Source organism: Sinocyclocheilus rhinocerous, unplaced genomic scaffold (assembly GCF_001515625.1).
Source record: "Sinocyclocheilus rhinocerous isolate Xijiao unplaced genomic scaffold, SAMN03320098_v1.1 scaffold15, whole genome shotgun sequence".
Classification (NCBI taxonomy): Eukaryota; Metazoa; Chordata; class Actinopteri; order Cypriniformes; family Cyprinidae; genus Sinocyclocheilus; species Sinocyclocheilus rhinocerous.
The window spans coordinates 508,375-525,637 of NW_015631053.1; the positions used below are offsets into that span (position 1 = coordinate 508,375).

The 17,263-nt window shown below is 34.8% G+C and overlaps 2 protein-coding genes across 2 annotated transcripts in view; one reads left to right on the forward strand and one right to left on the reverse strand.

Annotated features, from left to right (window-relative positions):
• Positions 1-632, forward strand: part of rfx3 (regulatory factor X, 3 (influences HLA class II expression)) — a 39,572-nt gene extending 38,940 nt beyond the window's left edge. Inside the window, 1 exon segment of the mRNA XM_016554071.1 lies at positions 128-632. Coding sequence (XP_016409557.1) covers positions 128-405 — 278 coding nt within the window. The 3' untranslated portion in view covers positions 406-632.
• An 8,259-nt stretch (positions 633-8,891) lies between these two features.
• smad4a (SMAD family member 4a) overlaps positions 8,892-17,263 on the reverse strand; it is a 25,981-nt gene continuing 17,609 nt past the window's right edge. Inside the window, exons 10-12 of the mRNA XM_016554073.1 lie at positions 14,459-14,627; positions 11,936-12,074; positions 8,892-9,709 (exon numbers count right to left, since the gene is read on the reverse strand). Coding sequence (XP_016409559.1) covers positions 9,498-9,709; positions 11,936-12,074; positions 14,459-14,627 — 520 coding nt within the window. The 3' untranslated portion in view covers positions 8,892-9,497. The remainder of the gene's footprint in view (positions 9,710-11,935; positions 12,075-14,458; positions 14,628-17,263) is intronic.

Genomic DNA, 17,263 nt, shown 5'->3' on the forward strand with positions numbered 1-17,263 from the left:
TGTTTAGATATTTATACTAGAAAACAAGACAAAAATACTAAGAGAATCATTTTTTGCAGTGAATTCAAATTGCATTACTGAAGTGAAATGGGTTGTGAATGACATTCTTCTTTCTGGTGTGTGCTAGACGAGGTGAGCGAGATGGACAGTGATTTGGACGAGGAAATGGAGGAGTCCGACGAGCCTCTAACCAAGCGGGAGAAAGCGGAGCCGGAGGTCATCCAGGTGCTGCAGGTGGGAGCGATGGAGGACGGCAGCAGCGCGGTGGTGAGCGTGGTTCAACCCAGCATGCTCAGCGCTCTGCCCTCGACCGCCGGCAATCACACCGAGCACATCCTCAGCTCGAGCGGAACCAGCACCATCCGCCACTGCGGCAGCGTGGCAAACACATACGCCTCGGTCTGAAAGCCCGTCCGTGTCTGCGCTCTCAGTGCCATCCGGCTCCAAAACATCCAGTCTTATCCTTAGCGAAAACGGAAGAGACTCGCATCCGCAGAGCTCCAGTAAATCAACTTTAGGATGTGATGAGATGCTGATTGTAAAGTTTAAAGCCCTAATGTTCCCAGGTGCAAAACACTGCACTTCCATAATATACTGAAAGTGCTCTAATTCTGTACTTAATATACTAAAAATGATTCTTCAGTACTTCTTAAGATCAACTTAAGATCATCTAAGTGTACTATTTTGGGACACCACGAATATAAACTAAAATGCATTTTTAAAATACACTGCAAAAAATGATTCTCTTACTTAGTATTTTTGTGTTGTTTTCTAGTATAAATATCTAAACATCAACTGTACAAGTGAAATGATTTAAGATATTAAGTCTTGTTTTCTAAAAAAACAAATTATCAAACTTTTTTGTTTTTCCATAAAACAAGCAAAAATATCTGCCACTGGGGTAAGAAAAATAATCTTAATTCAAAGGATAAACAAGATTATTTTTCTTGCTTCATTGGCAGATATTTGTGCTTGTTTTAAGGAAAAACTAACAAATTATTATATTTTTTTTTAACAGAAAACATGACATAATATCTTAAATCATTTCACTTGTACAGTAAATGCATCTTGATTCAAGAATGTTTAGATATTTATACTAGAAAACAAGACAGAAATACTAAGTAACAAAATCATTTTTTGCAGCGTACTATCTCTGTATTTAAAAAATGTATTTAGTTATTACTTGTAGTACACTTTCATACACTAGTACACTCTACAAGCGGTGACTAAATACATTTTTTAAATACAGAAATATTAGTTCATATTCATGGTGTCCCAAAATAGCACAGTTGAGTACACTTAGGTGATCTTAAGTTTAAGTACTAAAGAATCACTTTTAGTATATTAAGAACAAAATTAGTGCGCGAAAATAGTGCACTTTATGGAAGTGTACTTTTTTTTTCACCTGGGTTAAAAGAAAACATTTGTGGATGACCCAGAGCTCAAATCCAAGCCACTAGTTACGTATCATTTGCCTAGTCGATATTGATGACTTCTCTGTTACTGTACTGGTCATTGTTTACAGTTTTGTTTAGATGATGTAATTGGCTCTTTGGTTAAGAAGTGGAACGTCTCGCTGTGTAACTGTGCTGCTATAATCGAAGCAGGCTAGACAACTTGTCCGAGTGTTTCCAATTGCCTTCTGTTTGCAGATTTAGTCGTTTGGTAGCTTGAAAATGAGTTTGTTTGTTTTTGGTCATTGTACATATATGCTGCATGTGCGAACTGCATTGTGGGTCTTTTCTTTTTACTAATTGGACCAAAAACACAAGTGTGAGACACCAGGCTGTCCCGGGCCATTTCGAAGCTTCGTTGCAGAACAGAGCGAATGTCAGGGATTTTATGTACCTCGGGTTCATCTTAGTGCCTTAACCCAAACAACAGCTTTTCATTTGTTCTGAAGCGTGTTTGTACGGAGAACCACACCGCTAGAGAATATTCATAGTATATCCGTGGTTTGCTCTAACACACAGTAACGCTCCCTAGTCGCCTCAATCGTCAGGTGAAGCGTGGATTTGGCCGAGGTGTGTGTCGTCGTGTGTATCTCGTCGCTCTACCTCACTTAAACACAAATCCTGACGGGATCGCGTCTCTTATTTGCTGACCCATATGTTGTCATTTTACTTTCACATCAGCTGCCCTCCTCGACACGATCCGTGGACCAAACGCTGATAAGTATTAGTATAGATAAAGAGTTTATAAGTTGGGTCTCGTTCACAAACAAGCGGATTTCAGTCTCAAAACATTTATGTAAATTGTACTACTAAATATTTTGATAAATGCGAGCTCTAATTTTATTTTTTTTAGTGCTGTCAAACGATTAATCGCATCCAAAATAAGGTTTTGTTTACATAATATATGTGTGTGTGCTGTGTATATTTATTATGTTTATATATATATATACATATACACAAACACGTGTATATTTATATTCATATAATTTAAAATATATTATATATAAATATATTTATTATGTAAACATAACATTTTTCTTAAATATATACATGCATGTGTATTTATTTATATATATATATATATATATATATGAAGAGTTATAGCACTATTTTTTTTTTAGACGATGGCGTTTCATTTAGTAATAGATCTAGGTTGTTGTTTGTTTGCGGTTTAGGTTTAATTACTGTGAAATGTTACCCTGATGGACAGGAGATCATGGCATCCGTTAGTGAAGTTAAGCATGAAGTCGGCTGTTTGGTTTCAGGAGGTACAACTACCTTACACATAACTTTTATACTTGACCTGTCGTAAATTGCTGTACTATTGTGGAAAACACTGGAAAATTGTAGTTGGAAACTGGAAACGGCGTTATTTTCTTCACTACTGACGTTATTTTCAGTGAGCGACTGTGTGCACAGAAGCCGCTTCATGTTGTTTTATGCATCTTTTTTTTTAATGGAAATGTATTATGAATCTTAGTTTCAATGAACGTTTAAAGTAAAAACCATCGTGATCGTTGCGGCTCAATTGAAGAGATTCCGTCAGACGCGTGCGTCCGAGTTTCTGATAATCGTGATGTTGGTTTATATTTACGTGTGCAATCTGTGAAAGTCAAATTTTTTTTTTAGCGTAACGACCAGTTACTAAAGATTTTCTACAGCTGAAGAATTATTTCAGAGATTATGTAATTTACTCGTTATGGTTTTCGTTCCTACAGAAGAGCTTTGGTTTGGTTTTTCTTCTGTCCTCGTGCCTGGATTATAGATGGCTCTTCGCTGTTGGATAGTTGGGTCGATGTGTTGAGCGTGTGCGACGACACGACTCAAAGTGCTTTTGGTCTTGCATGCCTTTTCTCGTGCTGCTAGAATATCACGAGTTCGCTTTCGGACAGCGTGCCAGAAAGTATAGAACAGTTCAGTCATTTTCCGTTTGTGTTTCTACTCAAACTTTGCCAAAACGGGGTTCACTTACTTTTGATTCGGAAAGTCTTCTCTTTGTTGCATTGGGGGGTTTTTTTTCTTTTCTGACCAAGACACTAAAATTCAAATGGAAATCCTCAATGGACGTTTGCAACCTTACTCTGGATATCAATGCAATGATATCAACATATCAGCCCCTGAGGAGCGTGAAGGCAGCTTCACTGACTAGAGACTTCAGTGCCTTTGATTTCACCAAGACCTCCAGAACCAGTACAAGCCAATGGACAGACGTCCCCCAAAACGCCACACTCACCTTTGACACATAAGCAGTTTAAAGGCACCCAAACTGATTCAACTGCTGATGAAATGACATGAACAGAACTATATTGGGATTCCACCAATACGAGCACTGCACTATCAGTGTCATCATGAGGTTTTTTCGTTTTCGTTTTGGTTTCTTTCTATCGTACGTAGAGTGACATGCTTGGTTTCTGTCGTCTTATTTCGGGGGGTTTTGGAATATATTTTAAGTGCCATTTGACTGTTTACGTAGTGAGTCGTGGCCTGCTGTAGCGCGTTCAAATGCAAGCACAAGCATCGTGGTACTCTGAGAAAACGCTCAGAACTCAAGTCCTAGATGTAAATACTGAGATAAAATGGAAGGATATTTATTTACAGTCCCTTACTTTAAAGCAGTTCAATGACAGATATGTTTGAAAGTGTAAATTGTGATATTTCCCCCCCGCGCTCTCTCTCTATCGTTTTGGATGATGTACCTTACATATACAGTACACATGTATTTTTTTCTTTTTTGTGTGTTGTTCCAATTTACCTCTTAGTAAATTATATACTTTGAAAATTGGTAAAAGCTTACTAATATGTGTAGAGTGATTTGTATTGTGTATTTTACATGAAGGATAACAAAACCTGGGAGCTTTTATATTTATAAAATGATATATTAACATTTAGTGTGTCGATATGAGGGAAATATAGGAATTATCCAAGACACATGTAGTTTGTTTTTTCTGAATATTTCAGACTTGAGCTCAGGCTAGCTAGCTTATTACGTTTTCTTAATTTTGTGGCTCGTCTTTCAATTAATAAACCTTTTCTTGTTGAAACGAGGCCTTGTTGTGTTGGCTGTCGCAACAATGAGTCACCCTCACAGCGCTCCAAACCTGAACGCTGTTGTTTTGTCTGTGGAGCGTAGATGATGAAGAATCGGGAGAAAAATAATCACTTTTTTTCATACAGTGACAAAAACTCTAAATAAAGTGCAACATAAATGCATTCTGTTATTCTACTGGTAAGTTCTGTAATTGTGTTTACATCAGGTTGAAAAATGACCCCTGCAGAAAATTCTTTAATAATTTAATTTAATTTAATAATAAATATTTTTTAGAAATACTGAGCTGTGTTGGAAATTCTAAAAGAAAAGAAAAGTACAACTCTTCGTTTGTTGGCTTGACTCTATGAAGCACGGAAGGGATTTTGCTTAAACATTCCTACAATTATGCAAACTGCTCACTTTTTAGACAAATAGTTTTTTTGCATTTTTGCTGCTTGCTCAATTTGCTTAAATTTAAATGCGCGAATGCAAAACAATTGTTGAACGTTTTGTCACACGCGTTTTTTGTGTACAAATAGAAATAGGGAAGCATGCTTTGAATGGGAGTTGACTAAGAACATTCAAAATTGTTTTTGAGCAAGACGCATTAAAGAGGAGGTTTGTTCATGTTTATTTTATGTTCTTTTAGTGTTGGATTTAGAAGAGAAAATGAGTTATATCTGGGTTTTGGTGATTAGAGCCTGAAAGCTATTGCTTTACTCAAAAAGCAATACTTATAAAGTTCTTTAATTTAATTGATATATTAGGGTTACATGGAGAATTGTTGACATAACTTAAGGGTGTCTAATTGGTCACATACAGCTCAAAATATTCAAAAGTCGAATGCAATTTTTTGTTGATAAAACCAAGACAATATTAATACTATTAAATAATATATATGCATACAAACACACACAACTTTATAAATTCAAAATACTCCAAACGCAAACAGTTGCCTCAATATTTTGCGTAAAAACCAGGACAATATTTTTTTACAGTAATTCATATATTCGAAGATTTATGATTTATATATATATAATTTTGCTAATTTTGACAGCACCAATATATATATAATCTATGTAATTGATGATGAGTGTCCAGTTTCATAATAAGGTTTAAAGTAGTGACGTCAAAATTAAAGCTCTTAAAGTTATAGCAGCCAAAATAAACTAATAACCAGCTGCGGTTATGTCTGTTAATCAAAGGAGAAATCAATAACTTTTATAGCTTTAAGGATTCATCTATTTAATTTAGAATTTAGTGTTTGATAACTTTATTCAATTTCTGTATATTTCTGCTGAAGGGTACAGGGAGCTAAATATGACATTTATTATAATGGGTTTATGTGAAGATTGTTTTAAGTTCACTTATATTAGAAGTTATTTTTTATAAATGTTAGAATTGATAGCTCTCTATACTGTAATGTTGAATGGCTAGAGCCAATGGTTAAATATTAGGGTGAAAAAAAATTTATAGAGAACGATTTCTCAGTGATACTGGCCTTCAGTCATACAAAAAAAGATGCCATTGAATAAATACGAAAAATATACTACGTTGTTTGTACATTAATTTGAAGATTGAATGTGAAATTATTGCAATATAAATGTATATTTAAAAACTTTAATGTTAGGTGGGATTAATCGCAATTAAATTGTTTTTTTTAATTAGTTAAAAGATAAAAGATGTGGAAACTATTTGTTTTTATTTACCTGAGAGGATAAATTCTATGACGAAAATGTTGCCGAGCTTATTTTTTAATGGCTATTTTTTCGGGGGCGTGTCTTCGTTTCACCACAGATTCATCAGTGACGTTTGTTTTAAGGTTAATTAAGGTTTCCTAAAATTAATCAGGACGAAGCACATTAGTTCCGAATAGCAAACTGTACCGTTTCGCGACTCAACTAGAAGTAATTTAAAGGGAAAAAAAGACTAATTTAACCTGAATTGACCAGTTCCATAAGATACAAATACGAATATAGCAGCCAATATAATATAGTATATAGTCACTTCAGATCTATTTGAATGTTTTCGTCAAGAGGTACATCACTGTTTAATATCGGTTGACTTTCAGTGTTTTTACCTTAATTAATGAAAGAGGCCTCGATGTTTGTAGTTCAGCCGTCAAGCGTTTCTTAATGAGCGGCAACCTGTTGAAATAGGCCACGCCCACTACATGAATATTAATTTGGAGACGTACGTACAGACGCACAAACCGAATATGCAAATCATCATAATGTTAATGCTAATTGTATGTATATTAGTTAATAGTTAACATGGAGAAACGAACAGGATCGTATCGTTACAAAACGTCTTTACACATAAATGCATATGTAATAATATAAGATGAAGATTTAGTGAGCGTTTCATTACACATACAGTGATGGATTTTTAAAAACATAAACTAAGTCTATGTTATCTCAAACTCTAACATTATCCAAAGAATGTCTAAACCTATGTATGTAATCAAAATCTATGAAATCTTATTTTTAGTGAATATTTTTTTAGTTTATGTTCACTGATGTTATGGTCATCAGTGCACATTACTACAAATTAAAAATAACATGAATATTAATTTGGAGACGTACGTCACATACATACAGACGCACAAACCGAATATGCAAATCATCATAATGTTAATGCTAATTGTATGTATATTAGTTCATAGTTAACATGGAGAAACGAACAGGATCGTATCGTTACAAAACGTCTTTACACATAAATGCATATGTAATAATATAAGATGAAGATTTAGTGAGCGTTTCATTACACATACAGTGATGGATTTTTAAAAACATAAACTAAGTCTATGTTATCTCAAACTCTAACATTATCCAAAGAATGTCTAAACCTATGTATGTAATCAAAATCTATGAAATCTTATTTTTAGTGAATATTTTTTTAGTTTATGTTCACTGATGTTATGGTCATCAGTGCACATTACTACAAATTAAAAATAAGTGCTGTGTTTAATTACAATGTCAATGTAATGCTCTGCTCTGAAACTACTAACAGGTGGCTGGTTAATGTTAACCAACAGCCTAATAAGTATTTATTTTTCTAACAAACTTTTCAGGATCAAATCAATTCCTGACATATTAAATCTAGACTAAACATATCCTGTTTTACTTGCAAATGGTTTGCAATATTTCAGATTTATGATTATTTTTAATTTATGATATTGAACGCACAAGTGCAAAAACATTTCTGTGAAGATGACTAAATATGAAATACACAAGACTTCAAAATCAACTTCATATTATACTGTATTTGATAAACTGCTAATAATATGAGCTATTTGAGGAAATGCTCTCACAAGCGTTCTCTTCTCATTCAGAACTTTCCTATTTCTTTTCTAACAGAATATGAACTCACTCCCAGACATGCAAGGCTGACAAGATTGTCTAAAAGAGTAAGCTCAAGCTCTGAATAACACTGACATCTTATTTCCCGTAAGGTTCATTTCATATGGCTTTCAACGTTCACATCAAAACACACCGTTCCGGTTCATCTCATATCCATACATGACCATCATTTATAACTGATATTCTCGGGCATCAGAGGGGAACATGATGTGTGCTCTAAAAACAGAGAGATTAATGGTATAAAAGTATTAATTCATCAGTTTCCTGTAAAAGGATCTTTAGACAAAGATCAAACGCAGCCCTTGTGACCTTTGACCAGTTAATCAGCTGCGAAACCGCATTAAACGAACAGTTCACCTGAAAATGTAAATTTCCTCAGTCTATCCGAGATGTGGATGAGTTTGATCTTCATCAGGTTTGTAGAAATGTAGCATTGCATCAGTGTCTCAGCAATGGATGCTCTGCAGTGAATGGGTTATGTGAATTAAAACCATCTTAATGCTGGATTTGTTTCAGCTTTTGTCTTCTCCAGATGTTACCTGATGGACTGGAGTGCTGTGGATTACTTGTGGATTATTGTGATGTTTTTATCAGCTGTTTGGACTCTCATTCTGACGGCACCCATTCACTGCAGAGCATCCATTGCTGAGACACTGATGCAATGCTACATTTCTCCAAATCTGATGAAGAAACAAACTCATCCTGATCTGAGGGTGTGTACATTTTCAGCTAGTTTTCATTTTTTGGCAAACCATTCCGTTAAACCACACATCCTCGTACTGAAGCCAATTTGTTTTCTGTAAAAGAGCTGCAGAACATTTTTATTCACAGGCTGCAAAGAAGAGAAACTGAAAGATGGAAAGAAAAACAAACATGCATACAGTGCTAGAACAAGTACACGGCTGAAAGAAAAGAAAAAGCATTCAGAAGAAAGCCGGTTGTTATTGCTCGTGCGTGTACGAGTTTGGACGAACCGTTAATACGTCTTGCTATGATTATGTCAGCAGGATGCAGTGAGAAACTTGCGCAAAAAAACAAAAAAAAAAGTCAAGCCAATTAGCTGCTAGTGAGAAGCTTGAAAGAAAACGCATGTCTTCTGTACATGCAACACCTGCTAATACGACTGCGAGTCCAAACCACTTTAACCCAAACACTGCAACTCAAGAGAAAAGGAAATGCTACATGATTTCCATCATATTTCCAGACCACAAACGTTTGGCCTGAGAGACTCTGGTTTGCATTAAGAGATGATGATCAAAACAAAGTAAAAAAAAATAATAAATAAGACCAGTCTGACTGAAAATGGCATCATTTAGACATAATGGGAGACTCTAGTGGCCAGTGAAGCAACAGCATGAAGCAAATGTCTGGGAACATATTCATTTAAACAGCTCTTGAAGACTCAACCGAATCCCAGCATGCACCTCTGCAGAGCTGGCAACCGCGCATCATCTTCATGCAAAACACTTTTGCATATAGATATATAACACTGGGTCCTGTGCACTTCAAGGTCTGAATGTTACAAGAACAAATGCAACACAGGCAAAAACTAAATAAGCAAATGAAGTAAATGCAGCCGTGTAGATCTGTGTGGCGTTGACTCTCTGCATCGTTCGCACAGTTCGGCGGTACTGGGTTTGTCGGAGGCTGATCTCAGTCCAGCGGCGTGGGGTCGGCGATGGGCATGGTGTGCAGAACCTCGTCCAGCAGCTGCAGCGCGCGGTGCAGGTGGATCTCGATCCAGCAGGGCGTCTCTTTGATGCTCTGTCGGGGGTAATCGGGACCCCAGCCCTTGACGAAACTCATGCGCAGGATGCAGAGCCGGCGGAGGTCGTCCACACCGATGCCAGCGGCCGCAGACAAACCTACATGAGCGATTAATACTTCGGTAAATCTATGATAACATGTGACCACTAGGGCTGTCAAAAAAAAAATTTGAATTTCGAATATTCGTCGGGGAAAAGAGAACGTTAATGCGGAGATGATGTTGTTTACATCAAAACTGAAACCGAGCCGTTCACACAGAACGCATATTTATCACGTTTTCTAGAGGGACATCTATCACCGCTGCACTCGTGTCTCGCACAAGAGAGACGCATGTTTAGAAAATAATGTAAAATTAACGCAAGTTTAACTTTTAAAAAACATGTCTCGAGACTTTATGGCAGTTTTTCCCATCCCACTGCATCTCATGTTTTTAAATAGAAAAATACTCTTTGTGATTGGTTTTCGGTCCTTTGTATTAAACTATGCATACATGATGCTGTTTTGCTTCTAATTGTTTAAGCAAATTAATTAATTATATATGGTTTATAAACATTAATTTAAACATTATGCACTTTTCCCACATATAGTCATGTTATTTTATTGCTTTGAAGAAATGCGCTTTAGTAATATTTTGCTCAATGCACCCTCTTGTGGCCTCAGGAGAGAAGTCAAAAGCTTTTTTCCCCCCTAACTGAAATTATGCCTTTTAAATTTGAATATAATTCGAATATTGATCATATTTAAGTACAAAATTCAAATTTAGTTTTTCAACAGCCCTAGTGACCACATGATGCACTTTACACCAAAACAGATTCAGAAATATGGAAGCTTGTTTCCGCCATGCAATAAAATGTTTAAAAAGTAATTGCGGCTTTTTAACTGCACTATTCTTAATTTTTTTTGCTTACAATTCTGAGTTTGTCTCACAATTCTGACTTTTTCTACAATCCTGAGAGAAAAAGTCAGAATTGTAAGATGTAAACTCAGAATTCTAAGAATAAAGTAAAAATTGCAGGATGTAAAGTTTTATAAAACAATTCTCAGGAAAAAAATCATAATTGAGAGATATATTCACAGTTAAACAAACGAGACTTGTGAGAGAAAAAGTTGCAAGTAACTTTTTTTATATTCTGTGACGACGAAAAAACAATGACTGCAAGATGTAAACCAAGAATTAAAAAAAAAAAATTTTTTAATTGCAAGATATAAACTCATTATTCAGAGAAAAAACATTGCAAGATGTAAATTAAGAATTCTGGGAAAAACAAATAAAAAAATTTAAGGATTAACTCAGAATTCTGAAAAAAAAAAAATAAATAAATACAAACATTTTTAGATAAAATAAGAATTCCCAGGAAAAAAGTAAAAATTGCAAGATATAAATTAAGAATTCTGGGAAAAACAAATAAAAAAATGTAAGGATTAACTCAGAATTCTGAAAAAAAAATAAAAATAAATAAATACAAAAATTTTTAGATAAAATCAGAATTCCCAGGAAAAAAGTAAAAATTGCAAGATATAAATTAAGAATTCTGGGAAAAACAAATAAAAATATTTAAGGATTAACTCAGAATTCTGAAAAAAAAATAAAAATAAATAAATACAAAAATTTTTAGATAAAATCAGAATTCCCAGGAAAAAAGTAAAAATTGCAAGATATAAATTAAGAATTCTGGGAAAAACAAATAAAAAAATGTAAGGATTAACTCAGAATTCTGAAAAAAAAAAAAAATTTGAGATATAAAAATCAGAATTGCCAGGAAAAAAAAAGTAAAAATTGCAAGATGTAAGCTCAGAATTCAGAGGGGAAAAAATAAAAATATTGAGATATAAACTCAGAATTCTGAAAAACAGCAAAAATTGCAAGATGAAAACTCAATTTCAAATGCATAACTTGCAATTGCTAGATATAAACTTGCAATTCTGAGGAAAAACATTGGTAAATTGTGAAATATAAACTTGCGACTGCAAGAAAAAAAGAATTTAATTCAAAGTCACAGTTACCTTTATTTTTTTATTCCGTAGTAGAAACAAGCTTCCATACACAATGCTACTGCAGCAGAAATCATGCTGGAAAATTTTGATTATTACAATAGAACTACACTTGTTTAGGTAGCAACTTTGTTTTGAAACAACACCAATGTCTATGCTATTAAATGTCTATGTCTATGCTATTCAAATCTGCGATTTAAGCAACTATACAGTTCAAATAAGTTTTTGCACAATTCATATGAACGGCCTATTTCAATGTCAAAAGGCGACAGGTTTGCAGGTATGAGACCCAAATGTCCAAGTTCTGGCGTGTAAGCGGTAGGAGCACTTACTGATAGCAGGAGCGATTCCTCCCACGGATCCGGGGCCGGGGATGTTTCCCGCCACCGCTGCTGCTTGAGCGGCCGCCGCTGCTTGTGCTGTCGCCGCCTGCTGCTGCATCTGTCTGTGGCACTGACGCAGATCAAACACCTGCAGGACAGAGCAGGAGCTCCGGCTTCAACTTCAGATGCGCAATGTCAAGTTTGTTTGTGATGGTCCAACTAACAGGCTGCATATGTATTATTCAGAATTAATAAAGCAGTAAGCCCCGTGAAGCCGTGGTTTACAGTGTATTTATAACAGCTAAGGGGCGTTGTTAGGTACGACGTGAAGCGGAGTTAGCTGTTATAAATTCACTGTAAACCACGGCTTCACAGGGCTTATTGCTTTTATAAAACGGTTATTCCATATACGTAGTAAGGTTTCACAAAATAAAACCGAGCAAATAAAGTGTAATGATATTAATAAAAACAGTATTCTTCCACCAAACAATGTAGCTCCTCAGAAACAGTTGTGGTTGCAACAAAGTGGTTGCCGAGCAACAGACAAACGTAAACAAAGGTGTATGTTACTTTGTAGAGTAATTTACAACAGCTTCGAACGCGGCTCAGCCAATCAGAATCAAGCACCGGAACTATCTGTTTTATAATAGGTGTTTTAGCCTTGTGTAGTGTTGTGATTACATTTAGTTTTTTATTATTAAGTTATTTTACAAGTAACAATTACATTACCAATTCAGTTAGTATATACACATATATAACCTTTTCAGTTTGCCCAACAAACTGATACACAAGTTAAAGAAACTACTACATCTCTATAATGTAATGGCAAAGCTTAGCTTACTGATCTTGGATCCACAAGTAAAAAACATAATTTTTGAGTTTATAGAACTTGTTAAGATTGAGGAAGGCACAGACCATTTTTAACTGATAATCTGATACCAGGGTTAGTACTGTTAACTAAATCCGAAACAAAAAAACATTTAAAATTAGTTACTTGAAATAAAATATATTATTTCAGTTAATGTTTATTTTAAAAATGTCTGAATTTAATTTTGTTCAACTTGATGTACTAAAGACACTAAAATTAACACTATTAAAAGCTATATACATATATTTACAAATATAAAGAATAAAAGTAATAAAAAACATCAAAATAATAAAAATGACAAAAACAGACAAAATTACTAGAACTTAAACTAAAATGAAAAAAATATATATGGCAACCCGCTTCAGGACTTCAGCTTTGAGAATGTTTAATTTATGGAAAGACATTTAGTATAATTGAGATACAATTATAATATATTTATATTAATATTATAATTATTCAAGGCATTTATGTTTGCCTACAAAACCACCACTGGCTCTGCAGCCCTTTACCTAAATTCATTGCTTCAGACTTATATGCCTCTAGAAGCTTGCGTTCTGCAAGTGAACGTCGCTTTATTGTTCATCCCAAAGAAGCACAAAATCCCTTTCACAGACTTTTACATTAACTGATCCCTCCTGGTGGAATGACCTGCCCACGAGTCCTTAGCCATCTTCAAGAATCGGCTAAAAACACATCTCTTCCATCTTTATTTGACCCTCTAACTCTAGCACTCTCTATTCTAATTCTATTTTATCAATTTATTTTCTATTTTTATTAAAAAAAACACTTGACCCTCTATCACTTGCACTCTCTATTCGTTTACTAACTACTTGTTTTTCTAAAAAAAAACTAACACTAGCCTTCTATATTCTTTTTCTATTCTATCTACTTGTTTTCTTTGTATGTGTGTATATTATATAAATATATGGATGGATGTGTGTTGTGTATATTTATATATATATATACACACATGACACACGTGACCCTGGAGCACAAAAGCAGTCTTAAGTCGCTGGGGTATATTTGTAGCAATAGCCAACAATACATTGTATGGGTCAAAATTATAGATTTTTCATTTATGCCAAAAATCATTAGGATATTAAGTAAAGATCATGTTCCATGAAGATATTTTGTAAATTTCCTACCGTAAATATATAAACTATCCTAACAAACCATACATCAATGGAGAGCTTATTAGCTTTCAGATGATGCATAAATCTCAATTTTAAAAAATTAACACTTAAGACTGGTTTTGTGCTCCATGGTCATATATGTCATATATATAAAAACCTTGCTAAGTGTACTGCGTTAGGCTAACTGAGCCTTGTCATAGCCCTTGCATATCATTGCTCTTTTGTTGATTTTGATTGTTTCTATTATCCTCATTTGTAAGTACATATATATATATATATATATATACACACACACACACACACACACACAATTTTAAAATATTAATAACAACTATAATTGTATCTCAATTATACTAAATGTCTTTCCATAAATTAAGCATTCTCAAAGCTGAAGTGCTGAAGCCGGTTGCCTTAAGTTGTGAGTTTTCTCCACTTCTGATACTTTATGGTGGTGAAAATGCTTCTAGATATCTCAAATATTTCTTCTTCATTTTCTCACTTCTCAACATCAGACGTGCTTCTCGTTCTAACCTTGATGTATGCGCTGGGGTAGATCTTGTGCACGGCGTCTCCAGGAGCGCGGCCGGCTTCACGGTCCAAGTAGTAGCTCTGGACGAAGACGGCGTGATCGCTCAGACAGCGAACCCAAACATCGCCTTCGCCTTTACACTCCAGCTGGACACCCTTCCCGATGTGCAGTCTGAAAACAGGCACGCAAACACATCAGATCAAGCCCAATAACCAATAATCAGATACAGAAAAAAAATAGGGAACAACACTGTATTGGTGATTGCAGCTGGCAGGCAGCAGCATTTATTACTGCAAACACAATGAAGGGCATTTTCCATCCTTTTCTAATGAGCTACTGTCATTGATGACAGACTAACTGATTCTAAGTGTAAATCTATTGTGACAGAAGCAGCATTATAGTGCAATAGTAGTGACCAGTGAAAGTAGTTATAATTACTTGGTACTTCTCACAAATAGTAACTGAATTAGTAACGGAGTTACATCATTATAAAAGTAACTGACTACCAGGGAAAGTAACTATTTAAAAAAATAAAAAAATAAAAGTTCAAATGTGTCAAATAACTTGGATGCCTTCAATATTAAATGTTAAATGAATGAAATGAACACTACATGGAATAAATTATTATTTTAAAACATTGTACACTAATACAAAACAACAATTTAAAAATGCTTATTTAACACTGAACATTTTTTAACATTCTAGCAGACATTATACCAACAAAGCACAATTTAACTTAAAATTAATAAATTAGTAAAATAATATTTTGTGCCATTTTTGAGACCGTCTTCTTGAATCAGGCATGCAAATAAACGCAGCCTAGCTAAGCATTAGAAAACATTACAGATCCCATGTGTGTATGTTATAATAAATGTATTAATAGAGCTGTTGTAATTATCATTATCTTACTTTTTAATTTTATTTAACAGAGCAACAGTAATACTAACATTTATGAATGTTGAAGGAGCTTTTATTTTGGCGGAAACCCACAGGAAGTCCAAAATTAATAAGTTAGTAAAATAATATTTTGTGCCATTTTTGAGACCGTCTTCTTGAATCAGGCATGCAAATAAACGCAGCCTAGCTAAGCATTAGAAAACATTACAGATCCCATGTGTGTATGTTATAATAAATGTATTAATAGAGCTGTTGTAATTATCATTATCTTACTTTTTAATTTTATTTAACAGAGCAACAGTAATACTAACATTTATGAATGTTGAAGGAGCTTTTATTTTGGCGGAAACCCACAGGAAGTCCTCAGTGCTTCTTTTTGCTGACAGCAGCAGATTTATGAATTATTCTCATTACTAATTTGGGAAGATGCACGCATCACTGTCACATGCCTTGTAAAAATTCATTAAAATGTTACTGACGAGTAACAGTTTCAGTACAGCTTTTTTTTGCTATTTTCGGCCGCCGAACATTCGGTGCATCCCTAGTAAATACGTCAGCTATATCACTGATATCGCGATATGACACTTTTTTATAATGCAAAAATGTATACCGGTGTTATCATGGACGGTATAATATAGCACGCCCCTAATTCAATCTGCGTGTCGCTTTCGGTTACGACAGTCAAGACGATAAAACTCTCTCCAAGATTATTAAATGTTCCTAATATTATACTTGATCTGTAAATAAAGATGAAGACTTTATCTTGCTGGAGTTTAGCGCTGTTTCTAAATCGTGTTAATTTCTGCCGGGTGTCTGTTAGATCACAACACTGGAGTAGAGAGCACTATGAATTGTTCTTCACGAGCACAGTAACTGAAATTTAAATCTGGCTCAATAAACTAACGCACAGATTTAATACACTACGCATCAATATCTCTTCACTTTGTGCTTTGAACTTCTCTATGCTGCGCGCTGTGACTCCGTGTTGCTTCAAGTGCATCATTCTGTGCACGGGATGCACATAAGCGCTTTGTGCCGCTCTGTATTTTGTATTTAAAGTGCACTGGAGACAATCGCGGCGGGCTTCATTGCACAGAATTTGCGCTGTGAGACACGTGTGCTTTGCAGTACTATTAGATGCACGAAACTCACGTACTGACAGACTTTCACGTGCGTTTTGTGTTTGTTTGTCCTGAAGCGCGATCGCGGCTGCGGTTAAATGCACTTGCATCTCCGAATACTTTTATATGGAATTGATGTAAACACAGTCAGTTATGTTTTCAGAGCAGGACAAAACATCTGATATGTGGAAACAGATCTGTGCATTAGTCTATTAAAGCTGCCACTGTCTGTGATCTCATCAGTAATAATCAAACAGCAATAATGCTGAGGAAAAAAGAAAAACCCGTAACTATGATTGTCTGTAAACTTTCAGATATAGAAAGAACACATTTTAAATAAGTAATTGTTTTAAAAAGTAGCATGCTTATATAATAAAACATTTAAAAAAGTAAATTTTGAACAAAATTAATTTTATATAAAATTTATATGAAAATGTAGCCATGTGCAGTAATATTAAATAAACTGAAAATGTGACGCATCGTGATTAGTGCTGTGTTCGATACATCGATACGACGATGTATCGTCACAGAGATTTGACGATACGAGTATCGATACAGCTGGCCCAGTATCGATATTGTGGCACGTGTGCAGCAGAGGACCGCGCTTAATTTGAATACAACAACGTTTAAAATTGAGCAGAAAAGTGCGAGGTTTCTAAAAAAGAATGAATAGAGCATATATAGGCTACAACAAGGTTTAACCTGGCCGCAGAGGAAAACAACTGGGTTGCCTGATATAAAGAGACGTAATCCCCAAAACAGAGCTTTACACTTGCGCAATACAGAAAT